Source organism: Harpegnathos saltator, unplaced genomic scaffold (assembly GCF_003227715.2).
Source record: "Harpegnathos saltator strain DR-91 unplaced genomic scaffold, Hsal_v8.6 scaffold250, whole genome shotgun sequence".
NCBI classification, from domain to species: Eukaryota; Metazoa; Arthropoda; class Insecta; order Hymenoptera; family Formicidae; genus Harpegnathos; species Harpegnathos saltator.
The window spans coordinates 78390-94231 of NW_020230040.1; the positions used below are offsets into that span (position 1 = coordinate 78390).

General features: G+C 35.0%; 4 protein-coding genes across 10 annotated transcripts in view; 2 read left to right on the forward strand and 2 right to left on the reverse strand.

Annotated features, from left to right (window-relative positions):
* Positions 1-6248, forward strand: part of LOC105191606 (arrestin homolog) — a 47732-nt gene extending 41484 nt beyond the window's left edge. For all 6 annotated transcript variants that reach the window (XM_025299003.1, XM_011155126.3, XM_025298999.1 and 3 more), the window contains 2 exons: positions 4186-4467; positions 4780-6248. In XM_025299003.1, coding sequence (XP_025154788.1) covers positions 4186-4467; positions 4780-5070 — 573 coding nt within the window. In that variant the 3' untranslated portion in view covers positions 5071-6248. The remainder of the gene's footprint in view (positions 1-4185; positions 4468-4779) is intronic.
* LOC105191607 (sex-regulated protein janus-A) overlaps positions 1-7621 on the reverse strand; it is a 70454-nt gene extending 62833 nt beyond the window's left edge. The window contains exons 1-2 of the mRNA XM_011155127.2: positions 7544-7621; positions 7157-7327 (exon numbers count right to left, since the gene is read on the reverse strand). Of these exons, the coding sequence (XP_011153429.2) occupies positions 7157-7327; positions 7544-7601 (229 nt within the window). The 5' untranslated portion in view covers positions 7602-7621. The remainder of the gene's footprint in view (positions 1-7156; positions 7328-7543) is intronic.
* A 715-nt stretch (positions 7622-8336) lies between these two features.
* On the forward strand, positions 8337-12864 carry Scm (Polycomb protein Scm). Its single transcript, XM_011155125.3, has 8 exons — positions 8337-8730; positions 8905-9195; positions 9274-9512; positions 9702-10269; positions 10667-10855; positions 10923-11480; positions 11754-11908; positions 12055-12864. Exons 1-8 carry the CDS (start codon positions 8703-8705, stop codon positions 12187-12189), a joined length of 2163 nt encoding a protein of 720 aa, XP_011153427.1. The 5' UTR covers positions 8337-8702; the 3' UTR covers positions 12190-12864.
* A 1224-nt stretch (positions 12865-14088) lies between these two features.
* On the reverse strand, positions 14089-15511 carry LOC105191602 (thioredoxin domain-containing protein 9). Of its 2 annotated transcripts, none has more exons than XM_011155124.3 (4): positions 15265-15511; positions 14934-15112; positions 14574-14775; positions 14089-14502 (listed from the first exon to the last, which is right to left on the reverse strand). In XM_011155124.3, the coding sequence occupies exons 2-4, from the start codon at positions 15108-15110 to the stop codon at positions 14240-14242; spliced, it is 642 nt and encodes a 213-aa protein (XP_011153426.1). In that variant the 5' UTR covers positions 15111-15112; positions 15265-15511; the 3' UTR covers positions 14089-14239. The 2 variants fall into 2 exon arrangements, with proteins under 2 accessions (XP_011153426.1, XP_011153425.1); XM_011155123.3 differs by having other exon boundaries at positions 14095-14502; positions 15260-15511.
* Between the last annotated feature and the right edge of the window lie 331 nt (positions 15512-15842).

Sequence of the window (15842 nt, forward strand, 5' to 3'; positions counted from 1 at the left end):
GCACAATTCTTTTTCATTTCGTCCATTCGCTTTTACTCCTTTTCTCCCCCTTTCTCTCGCATAACGTCTGATGCCGAGGTGTAAAAAAGGCTGCTCGTAAAATCGACGGCGATTCTTCGCGACGAAACCGGCAGACCAGGCGGAGGAGGGTAGAAAAACAAACTCAAGTGTCCATCGAGACGAGGGCGAGGGTGAGATCAATCGATACGGTTCTTTATTCAATCGATGCGGTTTCTCGACGAGGTTGCGTATCTGGATGGCGTATCTCACGTGAAAAACCTCGAGCGAGTTATGAAACTGTCCCGACGCGTCGCCCCGACCCGCCAAAATTTATTCCAGGTTCCTAAAGTCCCAGGCGAGTTGTCGAAATTGGCCCATCGAGAAATCTCAAGTCGAGCATTTTTCAATCGGTGAGCCGGTGTCGTTAAGCGGGTGTTCCGCTTTAAGTCCTGATATCTTTGGGAAAAACAAAGTTTGCGCAATGGCGAATTACTTCTCCAATTTCGGCATGCCAATTTTCTCACGAAGCTTCAGCTCTGTAGCTTTATTATCTAGGATCTCATTTCATCATATTTCCTTTATTCTTCCATTCACAATGGTGAATCCGCGTCGCGTGTATTGTGATCCACCGAATTTCCCGTGTCGATTGCGGCGTTAATTAATAAGCGTGATTTTAGGTAGACTTTTGCAGTCTTCGCTAGACTCATCTATTAATTATCCGAGAAATAATGGTATTACTCTCAACTTCGAGTTGGCCATCGTCTCTCGTTGGACTTCCGTAAATTTAATAAGCTCGTTAGAACGTTCACATCCCACGGGCACAGTTGATCTCAATGAGACTGCTTCAACGTCTTAATAAGAACACCGACGTTCGTATGGCGTGTGTACAAACTTGATGAATAGCCAGTCCTCGTGCTAACGCTTTTCGCCTAGGTAAATTAAAACGATCTTGCAACCGATCTTCAACAGGTAATAAATCAAATCGCGTCCAATCGCGGCGATTTAACGAGATAAATTTACGTGTCTACAAATAATAAGCCATACGCGAAATTTGTGAGAATTTGTAATTTTCTTTAGAAAGATGAGGTAAGCAAGTATTTTTTTGGTCAGTATAACAAATATAATGATTGTGTTACACGACATCGGATTTCATGGCGATATCGTAAAAAAAACAATACGAGTCGCTCCACGAGTGTAACACATTATTAATATTACGTCAAATAACTTTCTTTTTACTTTCGCGACAATTTTAATGACAATACGTCGGGAAAGTTCACTTAGGTGCGTTAAATGGAGTGTATGAAACCGAGCTAATTCTATCAGCGCATACATTTTTGTATCTCTCTCCTCTCGGCTTCTTTATCTGCTGTTTTTCCTTCACCACCTACAGGCTGTTAGAACAGCGCGAATAATCGTCCCCAGAGAGTTGAACGTCAAGAGTTAAATGTCGCGCGATAAACACAGCGCAGCTGTGCCTCGCCGCAACGCGGAAAATGCGAGAGAGCGTCGTTGATCGGAGAAAAGAGACCTTACTCTCACGAGTATGATATCTCAGGAGATCTCGAGATTCGCACATCGATAAACATTGATAAACTTTCAACCGAAAGCGAAAAAATATCCAGTCCCGCAAAGATAAGATATTTTCATAAAGATAAACGATATGTTGGAGGAGATACGACGTGTTCAGCATGTGAATAATGCGTGACGGAATAATTGAAAGGATTCTATCGTCAACGTATGTCGATAAGTGGGTCGTCTCAAATCGAGGTTTAAGAAGAAGAGCCGTCAGTAAAGCGGAGACGCGAGACTACACTCGCAGCGATCGTTGGCCCGCGGAATATTGATCAATTCAAAGCAGCAATTTCGAGGGAGAAGTTCAAGGTGAGCTCTTCAAGAACGCCCGTGAGCGTATCTATAATGTGCGACACGATCAATTAAAGACAAAAAAACTAATCAATAACGCACTTGGTAAATAAATATTGCGAAAAATAATAATTTCTATATAAACAAGCTAAAGCACGCAAGTCGAAGCTATCGTAAGTGATTTGCCTCAGCAAAGAAATATAACCTTACGTATTTGCCACTTCATAAATAAACCAGAAGGCAAAATCGTTCATCGCTTAGGGAATAAATGTGCTGTGTACAAACTCGAACTTTGGAGTCTGAACACAGCACGTGGGCGCTACTCGATAGAAAAGTATCGCTGTTGCGAGAGATCTGCGGAGAGCAAGAAGATTCGATCGCAAGATCTACAATCGCGAACCCAGTTTGAAGGTATCGTAACATAACTGGGCGTAAAATTTATTCACCACTGAAGATACAACTCCGTAACTTCTCACAAGCTTCTCCCCCGTGAACTTCAATGCGAATACTTGGAAAATACGATTCCGCGTGGTTGCGAACGCGGCTCGGCTCGCGAGTAGTTTGTGAATTATGCGTTTACCGGCGTAATATAGCTGCAGGCTTACGTTTCGGTCTGATAACCTGGCGAATTATCATCTCGCGTATCAAGTGCAACTTTACGGGACCAGTCGCACTTGTGCTACAACCGTCGAGGTGAAGTCCAAGAGGTGCCTCATGACCGCGCATTGCGCGCGTCTGTCACGACTCACTACTCGTCTCACTCAGGAATTCATGGCGCCCTTTCGCGTGTCTAGTGAAATATTCTATGCATGCGTGAGCAAGCCAATAAACTGTCATAATTTATTTAGGTGATGAAAATAACGAGAATTAAGGATACAGATATGAGCTTGTTTCTTTGAGAGCAAATTCTAAAAAAACTTTGTCACTCCCCAGACCAACAAATAAATGTATATGATGTTGCACCTTTCCCTACGAATTATGCAAGCGCAAATCTGGATGAACGACACGAACGCGTTCTTCTCTTATATCATTTGGACGTCCCGAGCGATGAGATTTGATGTCGAAGCAGCATCAAACGCGCGTGAATCTTCGGAAGATTGTAACAGCCGCCGCAGGAAGGAACAGATTAGACGGCCGTCACGATCGAAGTGTCTGACGAGCGATCTATTTCGCATCGATAAAAAATAACGATATTCCAAATCGGTCCCCGAGCTCGTATCTCGTTTCCTCGCGGAGGAGGAACAATAACGCGCAAGCGATATCGATGATTTTCCCGACGACGACGGACAGGAATCGACAGGAGCTATTTTCCCGCTCAAAGCCACTATCTATCTCGAAGCCACGAAAGGAGAAACGCCAGCGCCGACATGCTGGAATTGTGGAGTTATAATTCAATTTGCTTTGCGCACGCGAGAAGTACAACTGGCAAAGAGCGCGCGGTTCGCGCGCTTACGCGTTAAATTGAATCCGCGATTATCCGCGCTGATTCGGGTTTGGCATTTCGTTCTTACGATCGCAAGTTAAATACACACGAACGCCTCCTTCGAGGTGAAAGCAGTCGATGGGGGATACCGAGGTTATATCGTAACGGGAAATTGCGTTCGTATCGGGCGCTTTTGAGCCGCGCTTCATTAACAGCGACAGAGAACATTGTTCGAAAATAGGGACGTGCCATCTTGCCGATATCCTGTCCACCGGCCAGAAAGGACAGGCGCGTTCGTAACACCCTGTGTTAACTTTGTTGCGACAGTTCAGCAAACAAACCGTCGCCCCATCGTTCCCGCCTATAAGTTGCACGAGTTATCTTTCGTAATCAAATTTAAGTTCGCAGCAGCCAATAATCAGCAACAGCAGATTCGGTCGCGCTAACAATCGGCTTTAACGAATGACAATCTAGTTATCTACATGTATGTACACACACGTCTGTTCATTTGACAAAGCTTGCCGGAGAAGCGTCGTTTGAATAAAAGTCACCCTCTCGAACGAACAAGATGCCACAATCCGCGAGACGCGGTTTTCTCTTCCTTCTCCCTTCGAGGAACCTAGATCCTAGAAAATTATTCTAAATAATTGCGCTTGACCGCTGAAAAAGATGCGGCATGTGAGCGAGAAATGTTGCGAAATTTGATCGCCGCTGACAAATCGTTCACACGGAGTCGTGGATTTTTGACGACGCGACAGCTTCGCCATTGCAAAAATTCGACTTTACAATGAATAACTTACGTTTGCAGCTACGGATATTAATTTGACGGTCATTTCGTAACCCGCTGCTCCTATCGAACACATCGCAGACTCATTACTATATAGAGATATCTTTTTTAGGTATTTGTCGTGCAGCACGTGGATGTTTGTATGTTCAGCAACGGTAAATTCAAAAACGTCGTGGCCCTCGTGTCCTCACAAGAAGGCTGTCCCGTGGGATCGGGTGGTACTTTAATAAAGAGCTACACTCTCAGGCCTATTAAGGGTTCGACCAAGAATTGGATCGCCTTGGAGGACAGCTATACGAAAACTGGTGCAACCTTGGCATCAACGGTCGTCTGTCCCGGGAACGGACCCGACGATAGAAACGTCTTTGCAATTTACGTTTCTTATTACGTGAAGGTAATTTTAGACACGAAGAAGATGTGAAACATAACACGGGAACTGCGTTGAATGCGTGTATCTCTGAACTGAAATAAACAAACTTTAAAGCTCGGGAAATTATGCCAATCGTTGCAGGAGAAAGCATTGTTGCGATATAAAGAGAAATACTTTCTTTGGTATACAAAAGAGAGTTCCCAAAATGTCTTGATTATTAAACCCCCATAAATAAGATACGCGATTTTAAGAGAAAATTTAATTTGTCTGATTTTTTACCATAAAAGAAAATTATCTTCCGTTTCGCTTAGATAAGGAACTTGTCATTTATTTCAGATCAAACTGTTGATCTCTGCAATGGGCGGTGAAGTGTCTTTGAAGCTGCCGTTTACATTGATGCACAGTAATACGGATCCAGATCTCGTGGGATTCCCATCTCCCATTCGAGAACTGCCGAAGCAACTTGGCAAAGGCGCGGATGAGATCACGGAGAAATCGAGCAAGTCGGACGGCAATAGCCACAGGAAGAAGGAGAACAAACTGGAAGCCATTAAAGAGCAGGAGAAAGAATCGAGGGTGACCGATGTAGACTTGATAGAGCATTGCGACGAAAGCGACAGCACCTGAGAGCGGGCGCAACGAGGCGACGAGACATCGCGGCCGTCTGTCAGAAAGAATAGCGATACGAAGACCATCAAGAATTCGAATCACAAAGCTTGCAGACTCAGTGTCAGCATCCAGAGAGCCTGGTGCTGTTTCAGAAGAGCCTCTTAGTAAACGAATAGAAACCTCCTTCACAGAGCACCAGAGTGTGACGGTCCTTAGTAGCATTTGCTACCGCCGTCTCGTCTCGTCGTAATTCCTTCTATCTTTTCACAGAGAAATATATAGATATGGATATGCGAAGGTCGCATAACATACGTATGTAAGGAATAAGAAAACAAACAGTGTGCGTAACGCAATCTGTCAATTTTCACTAGAACTGATAGTTTTTCGTTGTAAATATATATAGATCACGCATGTTTCGAGAAAACAGGAAGACAAATTCCCGAAAATCAATGAATCGTGTGAATCTCTCTCAGAAAACGAACGAACGACCGGAGAAAACTTTACGGAAACGAGACTATATACGGCTACATAATTGAGCAATAGTATTTCGTGAAGTATTTCATGAAGCGACGAAACGTTATGTTACGTTACGCGTTCGTCTCTCGTGAGTTGTCGTACAAATCACAACGGGATTTGAATGCTCTCGATAAAAAAGGAACATTTCAATGAGTGTCATCGTTATAATTAAGTGTGTGACGTTACAAGCTGTTTGACGTATCATGTGGAAGTCGTATTCAGCATGAGAGAAAGCAAATTCAATCGAAAAATGATTTATCGCAGATCTCCCGTTTGAAACTTTTACTACGCGAAAAGAGAAATAATCTCTCGAGAAGCATATATTCCTGTATATTATTTACACTGCTGGATAATGCTGTGGTGATATATGTAATATATTCTTATAGCCTAAGAAAATTATGGCTGATTGTCTAAAAGCTTTATCAATGTAAATCGCATGGAGCTTCCTTTGCGTTTATAAAATATCTCCCTCATCATCTAATATATGAAAAATCTCCTACTGCCACCGTAGTCATTTACCTTACTTGGTTACATAGTAACCAAATTCAGCGTTTGCATTAATTTCGGGAACACATAAGAAATGAGCGGAACGAGTATTCATTCTTATCTTATCTATAAAACTACAAATTTACCAGAAACGTCTATACACAAAAATAACACATACCGAATTAAAAATATCAAATATATTTTTTCAAAGAGGTAGATACCTATTTTTTATTATGATAATCGATATATAAGTTGTTCTGCTATTACTGGATAAAATTTTAACGATATATCTCTTAAGAATTACAAAGTCGACTTCTTGATTAAAATTTTTAATAAGAAACTGTGATCTCAATCAATATTTTGATAGACATAATGGAAATTAAATATTTTGTATATAAAAATGCAAGAGTACGTTTTCAAATTTCCACTGTGAATCTTGAAAGTCGATATTGCATCTATTGACATGTATCTATTGCTTTATGTACAAAGACCTTACAATTTTTAAATTAGATTCAAACACATTAGAGAATTTATATCTTTAATATTTCATCCAGTAATGATGAAATATTCTACATAATTATATTCTTTCATTTACGAATAAGTATCTATTGACTGATCACTGAAGAATAATCAACCAAGGTGCAAATTAATGACAGAGATATATCATGATAATAATTTTTAAATAAAACGATATTAACACACACATATACCATAAATATACCTTTACTGCTTCTTTACTTATAATGAAAATATGTAAAGATGTACAGATTGTATCTTTAGCATTGTAAATAATAAATGCATAAGTATGCAAGAATTTATACAGCAAGTTTTATAAGACAGTCTTATACTCTTCATAATAGAACATATCACAAATGTAAATCAAGATCCTAATTATTATTGTTTATATCACATATGTGAATTTGACAAGTACACAATACTGCTTTTATTTTCAGATGTATTATATATTTCATATGGTTAAAACACAACTAATTTTATATATTGGAGCACAACATTGTGTGTAGTATATCAAACTTTAAGCATTTCAAAATAATAATCAGGTACGCATGGTAAGATATACTGAATGAATGTATCACAGACTTACCATGCCACTGCGCTCTTGTATATCCTCTGACAATTGGCTTACTAACATCGTTGGTTTTATCTTTCACATTGATCAAGATGTATTTAAATCTTCCATGACCGTCAATGTCCACATCTGTCACTTGGTCCAACAATTGAGACATTGTAACAATTCGATGAGTACTTGTCGGACCTGCCACAAAAATAAACATACAATATAATAAACATATTACACATGCTGTATATTGTGACATAACCTTGCAAACGATATTTCTATTTATATCTATATATTATATCTCATTGATTATGCATTTTGCTAGTACTAGCTGAAATTACAAAGATCAACATGATGCAAATACTTTTATTACAATGTGTGACATAATATAGTATCTTAAATATTGTTAAATACCTTTCGGAATAATTTGCCGGCTGACCAGCACCGTTCCAAACTTTAAAATTGCAGCCATAACATCCTTGAATCAGTTGGTTACTAGATTTGACACTGATAAACAGCTTAATACCTCTACTAGGGACTTCACCATTTTAGTTCGGTTCGAAATGATTTCGTTAACATAAAATAACATTTTTACGAACAATTTTCATTCATTTGCTTCTGTAAACGTTTTATTAATTTTGCGTAAATATTTTAACACGCATTTATACATTTTATATGCTGCAGGATACACATAAATACTTTCTTGTTACTAGATGGGTATTCTTTGAAAAGAACCATCTTTTCAGCTACACTCTCTGCACTTTCTCTACATTTTATTATTATCTGCTAATTCTCTCCACAATCCTTGTGATATATTAATTGATCTAACATAAAATTTGTTTATTTCAGCTCCAGTTTCCGCATTTATTACTTTCATCTTATTAATTCACGTATTTTTATAGATAATTGTTTCTCTTCAGATGTAAAAAGTGCAAAATGACTAAATTGATAGAGAAATTGAGAAACCGATTTTATGCCGTATGTAAACATTTAAAAATTACAATTAAACTTGATATACATTTAATCCATGACATAAAAGTGGAATGTTATTTTTTTATTAAATTACCTAACAAGTAGGGGGAGGGATTAACAGTTACCTTTTAATGCTACATTTTTATATATTCAATACCAACTGTCAACAAAGTATACGACAGAGCGTATACAGCGCTGATGCATACGATTACATGAAACCGTCCGTTGCTTACTGCGTTCACGACTCTTGTTTGCAGATTGCGCGGCCAAATTGAAGCAATATGGCGGATTGACACAATAATTTTTAATGCGTGATATATATATGTCTACATATATTACTGTAATTACTAGAGTACAATTACCGCAGTGATAAAGTGAATTGCAGTGAATAACGGGATATATGAACCAATTTTGTATTGTGCACGAGTATTAATACTATCTTTAATTAGTCTTTGTACGTTTTGACTTACAGCACGACCTCGGTTGTGCGACGAATCTTGGCTTCGAATTTATTTCGATAAATTAATTTCAATGATGTATTCATCGTGCTAATTAACTATTACGGTGACTTCACTGCTGATTTTTATTTGTATGACGGAATATGTCGTCCACGCCGAGTAAAATGCGAGGTAAAAATCGTTAGTAAAAATAACCTTGTAAGATTATAGTTTAATTTAGCATGTTTTTTATATTTTGACATGTCTAATCATTACTTTGCACATTCAGTTGCATTTAAATTATGAGTGATAATACATGAAGGAGAATTCATGAAAATGTTATTAAAAGACCATCTCTTTCGGTAGGTCCAGGAAGACCACCAAAGTCGAAGAACAGCTGTACATGGTGCGGTGAAACTAAACAACCGTTGAAATATGTTCTTCCTACGCAACATGGCAAGAAGGAATTCTGTTCGGAGACATGTTTATCTGAATCTCGTAAAAGTTTTGCACGAGGTGCATGTGCACAATGTGAAAGTTTAATTAGAAATACACCAGTTAAATTGGAACAGAAAGATGGCTCAAAAAAGGATTTTTGTTGTACAGCATGTTTAAATGCTTATCAGAAAAAAGACAGTCAAACAGATATAAAGAAAAGTAAGAAACCAGATGTCTTACTTAAATCCAAAAATAGATATTTTTGTTTCACATTATTAAAAGATATTGAATTTATAGACAACAGGGATCCATCTTCACCGGTACCATCTCCTGCTCCATCTGGATTACCAACTAATGATGTCAAACCATCTATTACACAGTCTTATACTACCAGCACAAATAATCAGACAACTGTATCTAATTCACCATCAACATCCAATGGGCCATTTCAGTATGAGACTTTTCAAACTTTTGATTGGGATAATTATTTAAAAGAGACAAACAGTAAAGCAGCTCCAGCTGAATGCTTCAAACAAGTATGATTTAACTTGAAAGATATAATATAACTTATCTAATTCTGAACTTTATTTGTCTAATGTAAAGTATAAAAGATAGAATGAATCTTTGTTTTTCTTATTCTATGTTCCTATCTTATACAATATTGTGTTATGAACATGAAACAATATTCATGATAGGATACTATTGATTATACGTTTTTATTTCAGCATGAAGTTCCACCGACGAATGAATTTAAAATTAATATGAAATTGGAAGCACTAGACCCGCGAAATGTAACATCAACTTGCATTGCTACTGTAGTAGGTGTTCTTGGAGCTCGACTGAGATTAAGATTAGATGGATCTGATAATAAAAATGATTTCTGGCGCTTGGTCGACAGTAATGAGATTCATCCGATTGGGCATTGTGAGAAATCTGGTGGAATGCTTCAACCACCGTTAGGCTTCCGAATGAATGCGTCAAGTTGGCCAATGTTTCTCTTGAAAACATTAAATGGTGCTGAAATGGCACCAGGAAAAGTTTTCAAACGTGAACCAAAGACACCACGTTCCAATTTGTTCGAAGTCGGATATAAGTTAGAAGCAATAGATAAGAAAAATCCACAACTTATATGTACTGCAACAATCGGTGCCATTAAAGATGATATGATACATATTTCATTTGATGGCTGGCGTGGTGCTTTTGATTATTGGTGCCGTTACGATTCTCGAGATATTTTTCCTGCAGGATGGTGCTTTAAAAGCGGACATCCACTGCAACCACCAAGGCAGAAATGTAAGAGAGTATAATTTTCAAAATAATGATAAAATCGCGTTAAAAATCGCTTGGTACATAATTAATGGCAAAAGATTACAACATTTTTACCTCGATAAATACCAGAATTCATTCGGCATCAATAAGGGAATTTACTTTCCAAAAACTACTGATATCTTAAATATCCCAATTGTGTGAATCTCACTGAAAAAATACTACAACTTTTCTACCAATAACTGTGTGTATTTTGTGCACATATTTTATTGTATCACAAGGTATTTAAGCTCTTAAGGAACATTTATATATTATACTTAAAAGAAAATTATTTAATTTAAAAATGAAATTAAACAATTATACATATATGTGTGTGTATAAAACCCATATTTTTCAATAATATCTTCAATTTTTATTTTTGCAGCAACAGGCCCTAATCGATTTAAGTCCAAAAGCAGTAATGTTTTGTTAGTAATGGCTGTTTCCGGTAGCAATACCAGCAGAGAGCCAGCAGTTGCTTTAGTAAGCCCTGCAGGTTCCAGTGCACCGCCACAGCCAGCTACAGAACCTGACACTAGTACAGCCAATATCAAACCTCATCCACTCGAAAATGGTTGGTAAGATAATATGTGCAATATTTACAAGGATGTTGAATAACGTAAAATAATTTTATATTGCAGAATATAAATATATGCTTTATGTCAATCATAATTGTTGTTGCGGACCGTATTTCGATCCTCGGAAAGTAAAAGCCATGCCAGCAGAATTTGGTCCCGGTTCTATCACAAGTGTTGCCAAAGAGCTCTTCCAGGCATTTTTAATGGCAGCCATGAGTACGAGACAAATGTTAAGTTTAATAAGACGCGGTGAAGGCGAAACTATACACTTAATTCTGGACAGTAAGCCAAATTCCCTTAGATTACCTGCTTTTCTGGATGAAGAAGACTTTTATACATACGTTAGCCAGCAACTGGAAGATCTATGTGCATGTGAGAATATGGTAGTTAGAAATAAAGAAATTTGCATGAAGTGCTCCAATGCTCTACGATTACAATCTATTAATAACGAAGAAACAAGTAACACCGTGGGAGAGAAGAGAAGATGGTCATCACCAAGTCAGCAGAATTTAACATCTAGTACAGCGCAACAGCATGCACAACAAACTAATATACAAAGTACTAACAATTCTACGTTGTCATCACCTGCACCTATAAAGCAGCAACGTAAATCCGTTCCTGGTGAGCATTTTTTTTTTTTTTAATATAATCTTATATAAATAATGTGATATGTAGCACAATAAATTAAAAGATATTTATTAGTATCATTGAAAAGTATACGAGAAATTATTTTTCTACTTTGTTCAGCATAATGCAACATATAAATATATTATAATTGTCATTGAGATATTAGTTAATTGACTTCTTAGTTAAACAACATTCCTGTGTAATATTATTTTACAATAAAAGTTATTGTGTAATATTATTTTATGATAAAAATATGTTTATATATAGAACTTGAAGCAGCAACGTCCACTACTCAATCTGAAACTACTGCAACTCGCACTCCTCCTAGTGAACCGGCAGAATGGACTATTGAAGATGTAATACATTATATTGCTATTACAGATCCAGCACTAGGACAACATGCAGATTTATTTAGAAAACACGTGAGTTAATTGCAAACTTAATCATTTGTCACATTCCACACGATCTCTTATTGAATCAGTTTTTATATTATTTATATCGATTAATATAGTATGAAGATAAATATGTTAAATAATTTACAATGAAACTGACGAAGTACAATTTTTAGGAAATCGACGGCAAAGCTCTGCTTCTTCTTAATAGTGACATGATGATGAAATATATGGGTCTAAAACTCGGGCCAGCACTTAAAATTTGCAATTTGGTAAATCGTATTAAAGGTAGACGACATATACTGATGTGATTTTCCCAGATATGAAGATACGTACATAGTAACCGAAACTAATGCATTTTAATAAGCTGGTCAGACTATGTTTTCAATCATGAAAACAAACTAATATATAGATTGTTAAAAATAATGTGAATAATGTGAATGTGTCACACTGATAATTAAATTAATCCTCGAAATCACGATCATATATCGATATCTTTATAGTTTAGATAAGATAAAATCAAAGACAAGCTTCAATTTTTGGGGATATAGTTTCATTTGTTCAGAAAATTTGTATTAATTAGTTGTAGCGCAACTTATTTTTGTTAATAAACTTATTGTCTTATGAGTATTAACCAATTCGATTCCACATATGTAGCCAAAAATATCATATGTGATTTCTTATATATGCTCATTAAAACAACATAAACATTTCCTAAACTTGTAAATATATATATACACACACATCATGTCACATTTTATTTTACAAGTCCAATATTGTGAAATACATCGTGAAATATATCGTAAGCGAGATATTTGTTTTATACTTTCAAGCCATGTTCGTGATATCGTAGATTAACGATCTTCTTTAATGTTATATTTTTATTACGTCATCATAAATAAATCTAATGTATGTCTGTATCATCTAACACAATAGTGCAGCGACCCAACAGAATTTGATATATAAGTAAAAATTTTTAATATTTAATTAAACTTATCTTTTCGCGCGCACGCAAGATAAAAATAAATTATATATTTTCATTGCGTTAGATATATATATATATAATAGTTTAAATGTAATTTACAAACGATATTATATAGTCATATGTTGAATCATTATTTTGAAGTAATATAATTTTAATTGACAGAAAAATGATAAAAATACGTACGTCATGCTAGTTGCTTTTTTCTCTTTTTGTGATAGTGTATCAATTTTTCTTCTGTTGTGTAATATGAGAAAACAAAATCACATATATATATATATATACATATGTATGTATATGTGTATATATGTATGCGTGTATACTTTGGATGTATACCTTAGACGTATACATTGAATTTTAAATTTAAAAAGTTAGATTAATATATGCTATTTTTCTCACTACTACTGTGATACTCTGAATAATCTGCACAGCAATCTGTCATATATTTTGCAGTATGTTACAATTTTAAAACTATAAAGTTACTATTTTATTCATTAATTTCATGAATTTATTATCTCCTTTTAGTCTATTATACCCAAAACAGTCATATCTTTTCTCAAGTATATAAAATAACGAATTAGATGTTTATGTTATATCATTTTGTAACATTTCAAATTTTTAAAACTTATTAAAGATATAAAATCTTTTCTTTTTTCATTTCTCCCCCTTCTCTCTTTCTGTCATTTGCTCACTCCCTCACTCTTTTCCTTCTCTCTATATCGTGCATGTAATTAAAAGCTTGCAAAAGTTCATCGGATTTTTTATTCATATATATATTTTATTTTATATTTTATTAATGTTAACAACACAGTACATATATGTCATGTACAGTTGAAATATTTGCTTTCCTTATCGATCACTGTCATCTTTCATATAATTATTTGATTGTAAAATAATTTGCTTTTTAACTGATAAAATTGTCGATTCGACGAATTTTTGCAAATCTTAAATGTAACTGGTTATGATTATGAATCATAATGAAATATATACCATATCAAGTTACGAAATGTAAAAATAATATTTGTGTAATATAACAAACTTATATTTTAATAAAATCACATGTAAATTACACAAAGCAATCCTTTGAGTTGATGAATTTGTCACTATGATGACTTATCATACGAGAATATTTTAGGATATACTAATATAAATAAATGAAACCTAATGTTATATTATTATGAAAACCTAATATGTATAAGAGGTGCTACCAAGTTATAAAAAATTCTGGTATAACAGGAGCATTGAAATATGGATTTTATAAATTTTATTATAACAGATATTCAACTTACTATTGAAGAAAGCAATATAATGATTAAATTTGATACATGAAGAAAATGTGAATAAATATATATGTAAATATTTCATATTTGGATATAGTCTTATTCATCATCAGAATCATCTGAACTATGTCCCTTGATGGTTTTAGGTTTTTGAGGTCTAAATATAAATGACTTCTTGCCAGGTTCAGAAGATTGTAGATCATCGTCGTAATTTATCACACCTGATTGTGCAAGACGACATTGTAGAGTTTCTGTAGAAAAATCATCACAATTACCTAATTCAGTAAATCCTACAATGTAGTCCTTGGTTTTACCATTCACAATTAATGCAATTGTAGGTATAATTCTAATCCGCAATCGTTCTGCAATATTTAAACATATATTATAATCAATTGTCAGCATATTGTCATCATAATATTTTAAACAGATATACCAGTTAAAAATGGACATCTTTCAACATTTAACTTGCAGAATCTTGCTTCAATATGTTTTTTCGCAAGAATCTTAAAATGATGGTCCACTATTTTACATCGTTGAGAATCATCTTTATAAAATAAACAAACTATATTTTCTGACTTCTTAGATACTTCGAAGAACTCTTTCTCATCATATATTTCTGAATATTCTCCATGACCCTAAAATAACATATTATCATAAGACATATTATTTGATGACATGTATCCATATATAATTAATATAAATATAACGTATATAACTAATTTTGGTACAATATTAAAAATTTAATACAAAATACAATATATATCTTAATATCAAATATGCCATAATATATTACCAGAACTAGCCAGTCCTGTTTTTGTTTTTGCATCCGTTTGAGTTCATTCAATCGATTTGCACGTATTTTTTCATAATCATTTATGTCCAAATTCTCTAATTTCTCTAATTCCGCATCCAATTGTTGCTCAACATGACTAGCAACCTCTATCACTGTCTGCTGAAGTACACTCTCCATTCCTGTCAATTAGAAAAAAATATTTGTAGATATGATCTTCTAACAATATGAAAGGAATAACAAAATCAGAAGATAATGTTAAATATAAATCAAATATAATTGCAAAATATATTATCTTAAAATTAAAATTAATTTATTAAAATTAATACTTCACGCTAAAAGAAGAGCTTTCCAACTCGACAACGACTTGACCGGTTCAACTTTTATAACTGTCCGTATTCACGTTTCAAGGCACTACTTGACCATATATAGAAGCTTCAGCGTCTCACGAATATGAAAGCGCGAGAAGTATCAAAGAGACACGATGCAAGAATGAAAAAACGCGTGACATCAGCTTGCGACTGGCATCACTCTTTATCTCTTTCCTTCTTTTCCTTGTGTTGCTAGATATTGCATTCTGTCAAAAGAAAAAAGTGCAAAAAGTGTATAAGAGTGTAACTAAAGAGAAGAGATCTTAGATGTCGCTAAAAGGGATATACGTAATTGAATTTTTCTATTTATTACAGCGTTCTCTACAGGAAAGTCCTTTATGATAAACTAAAGTGAGAAACAAAACCTACACACACGGTGTGTTTTATATGTCCCGAGATTATTAATTGTATCACATGTATTTAGTTCTCGATATAATAATTCTTTATTTTAGTTTTCTTATATAATAATTATGAAGGTAAATAATGATCAGTATTGTGAAAATTACTGTATTATATGATTATATGTCCAAATACATTCTTT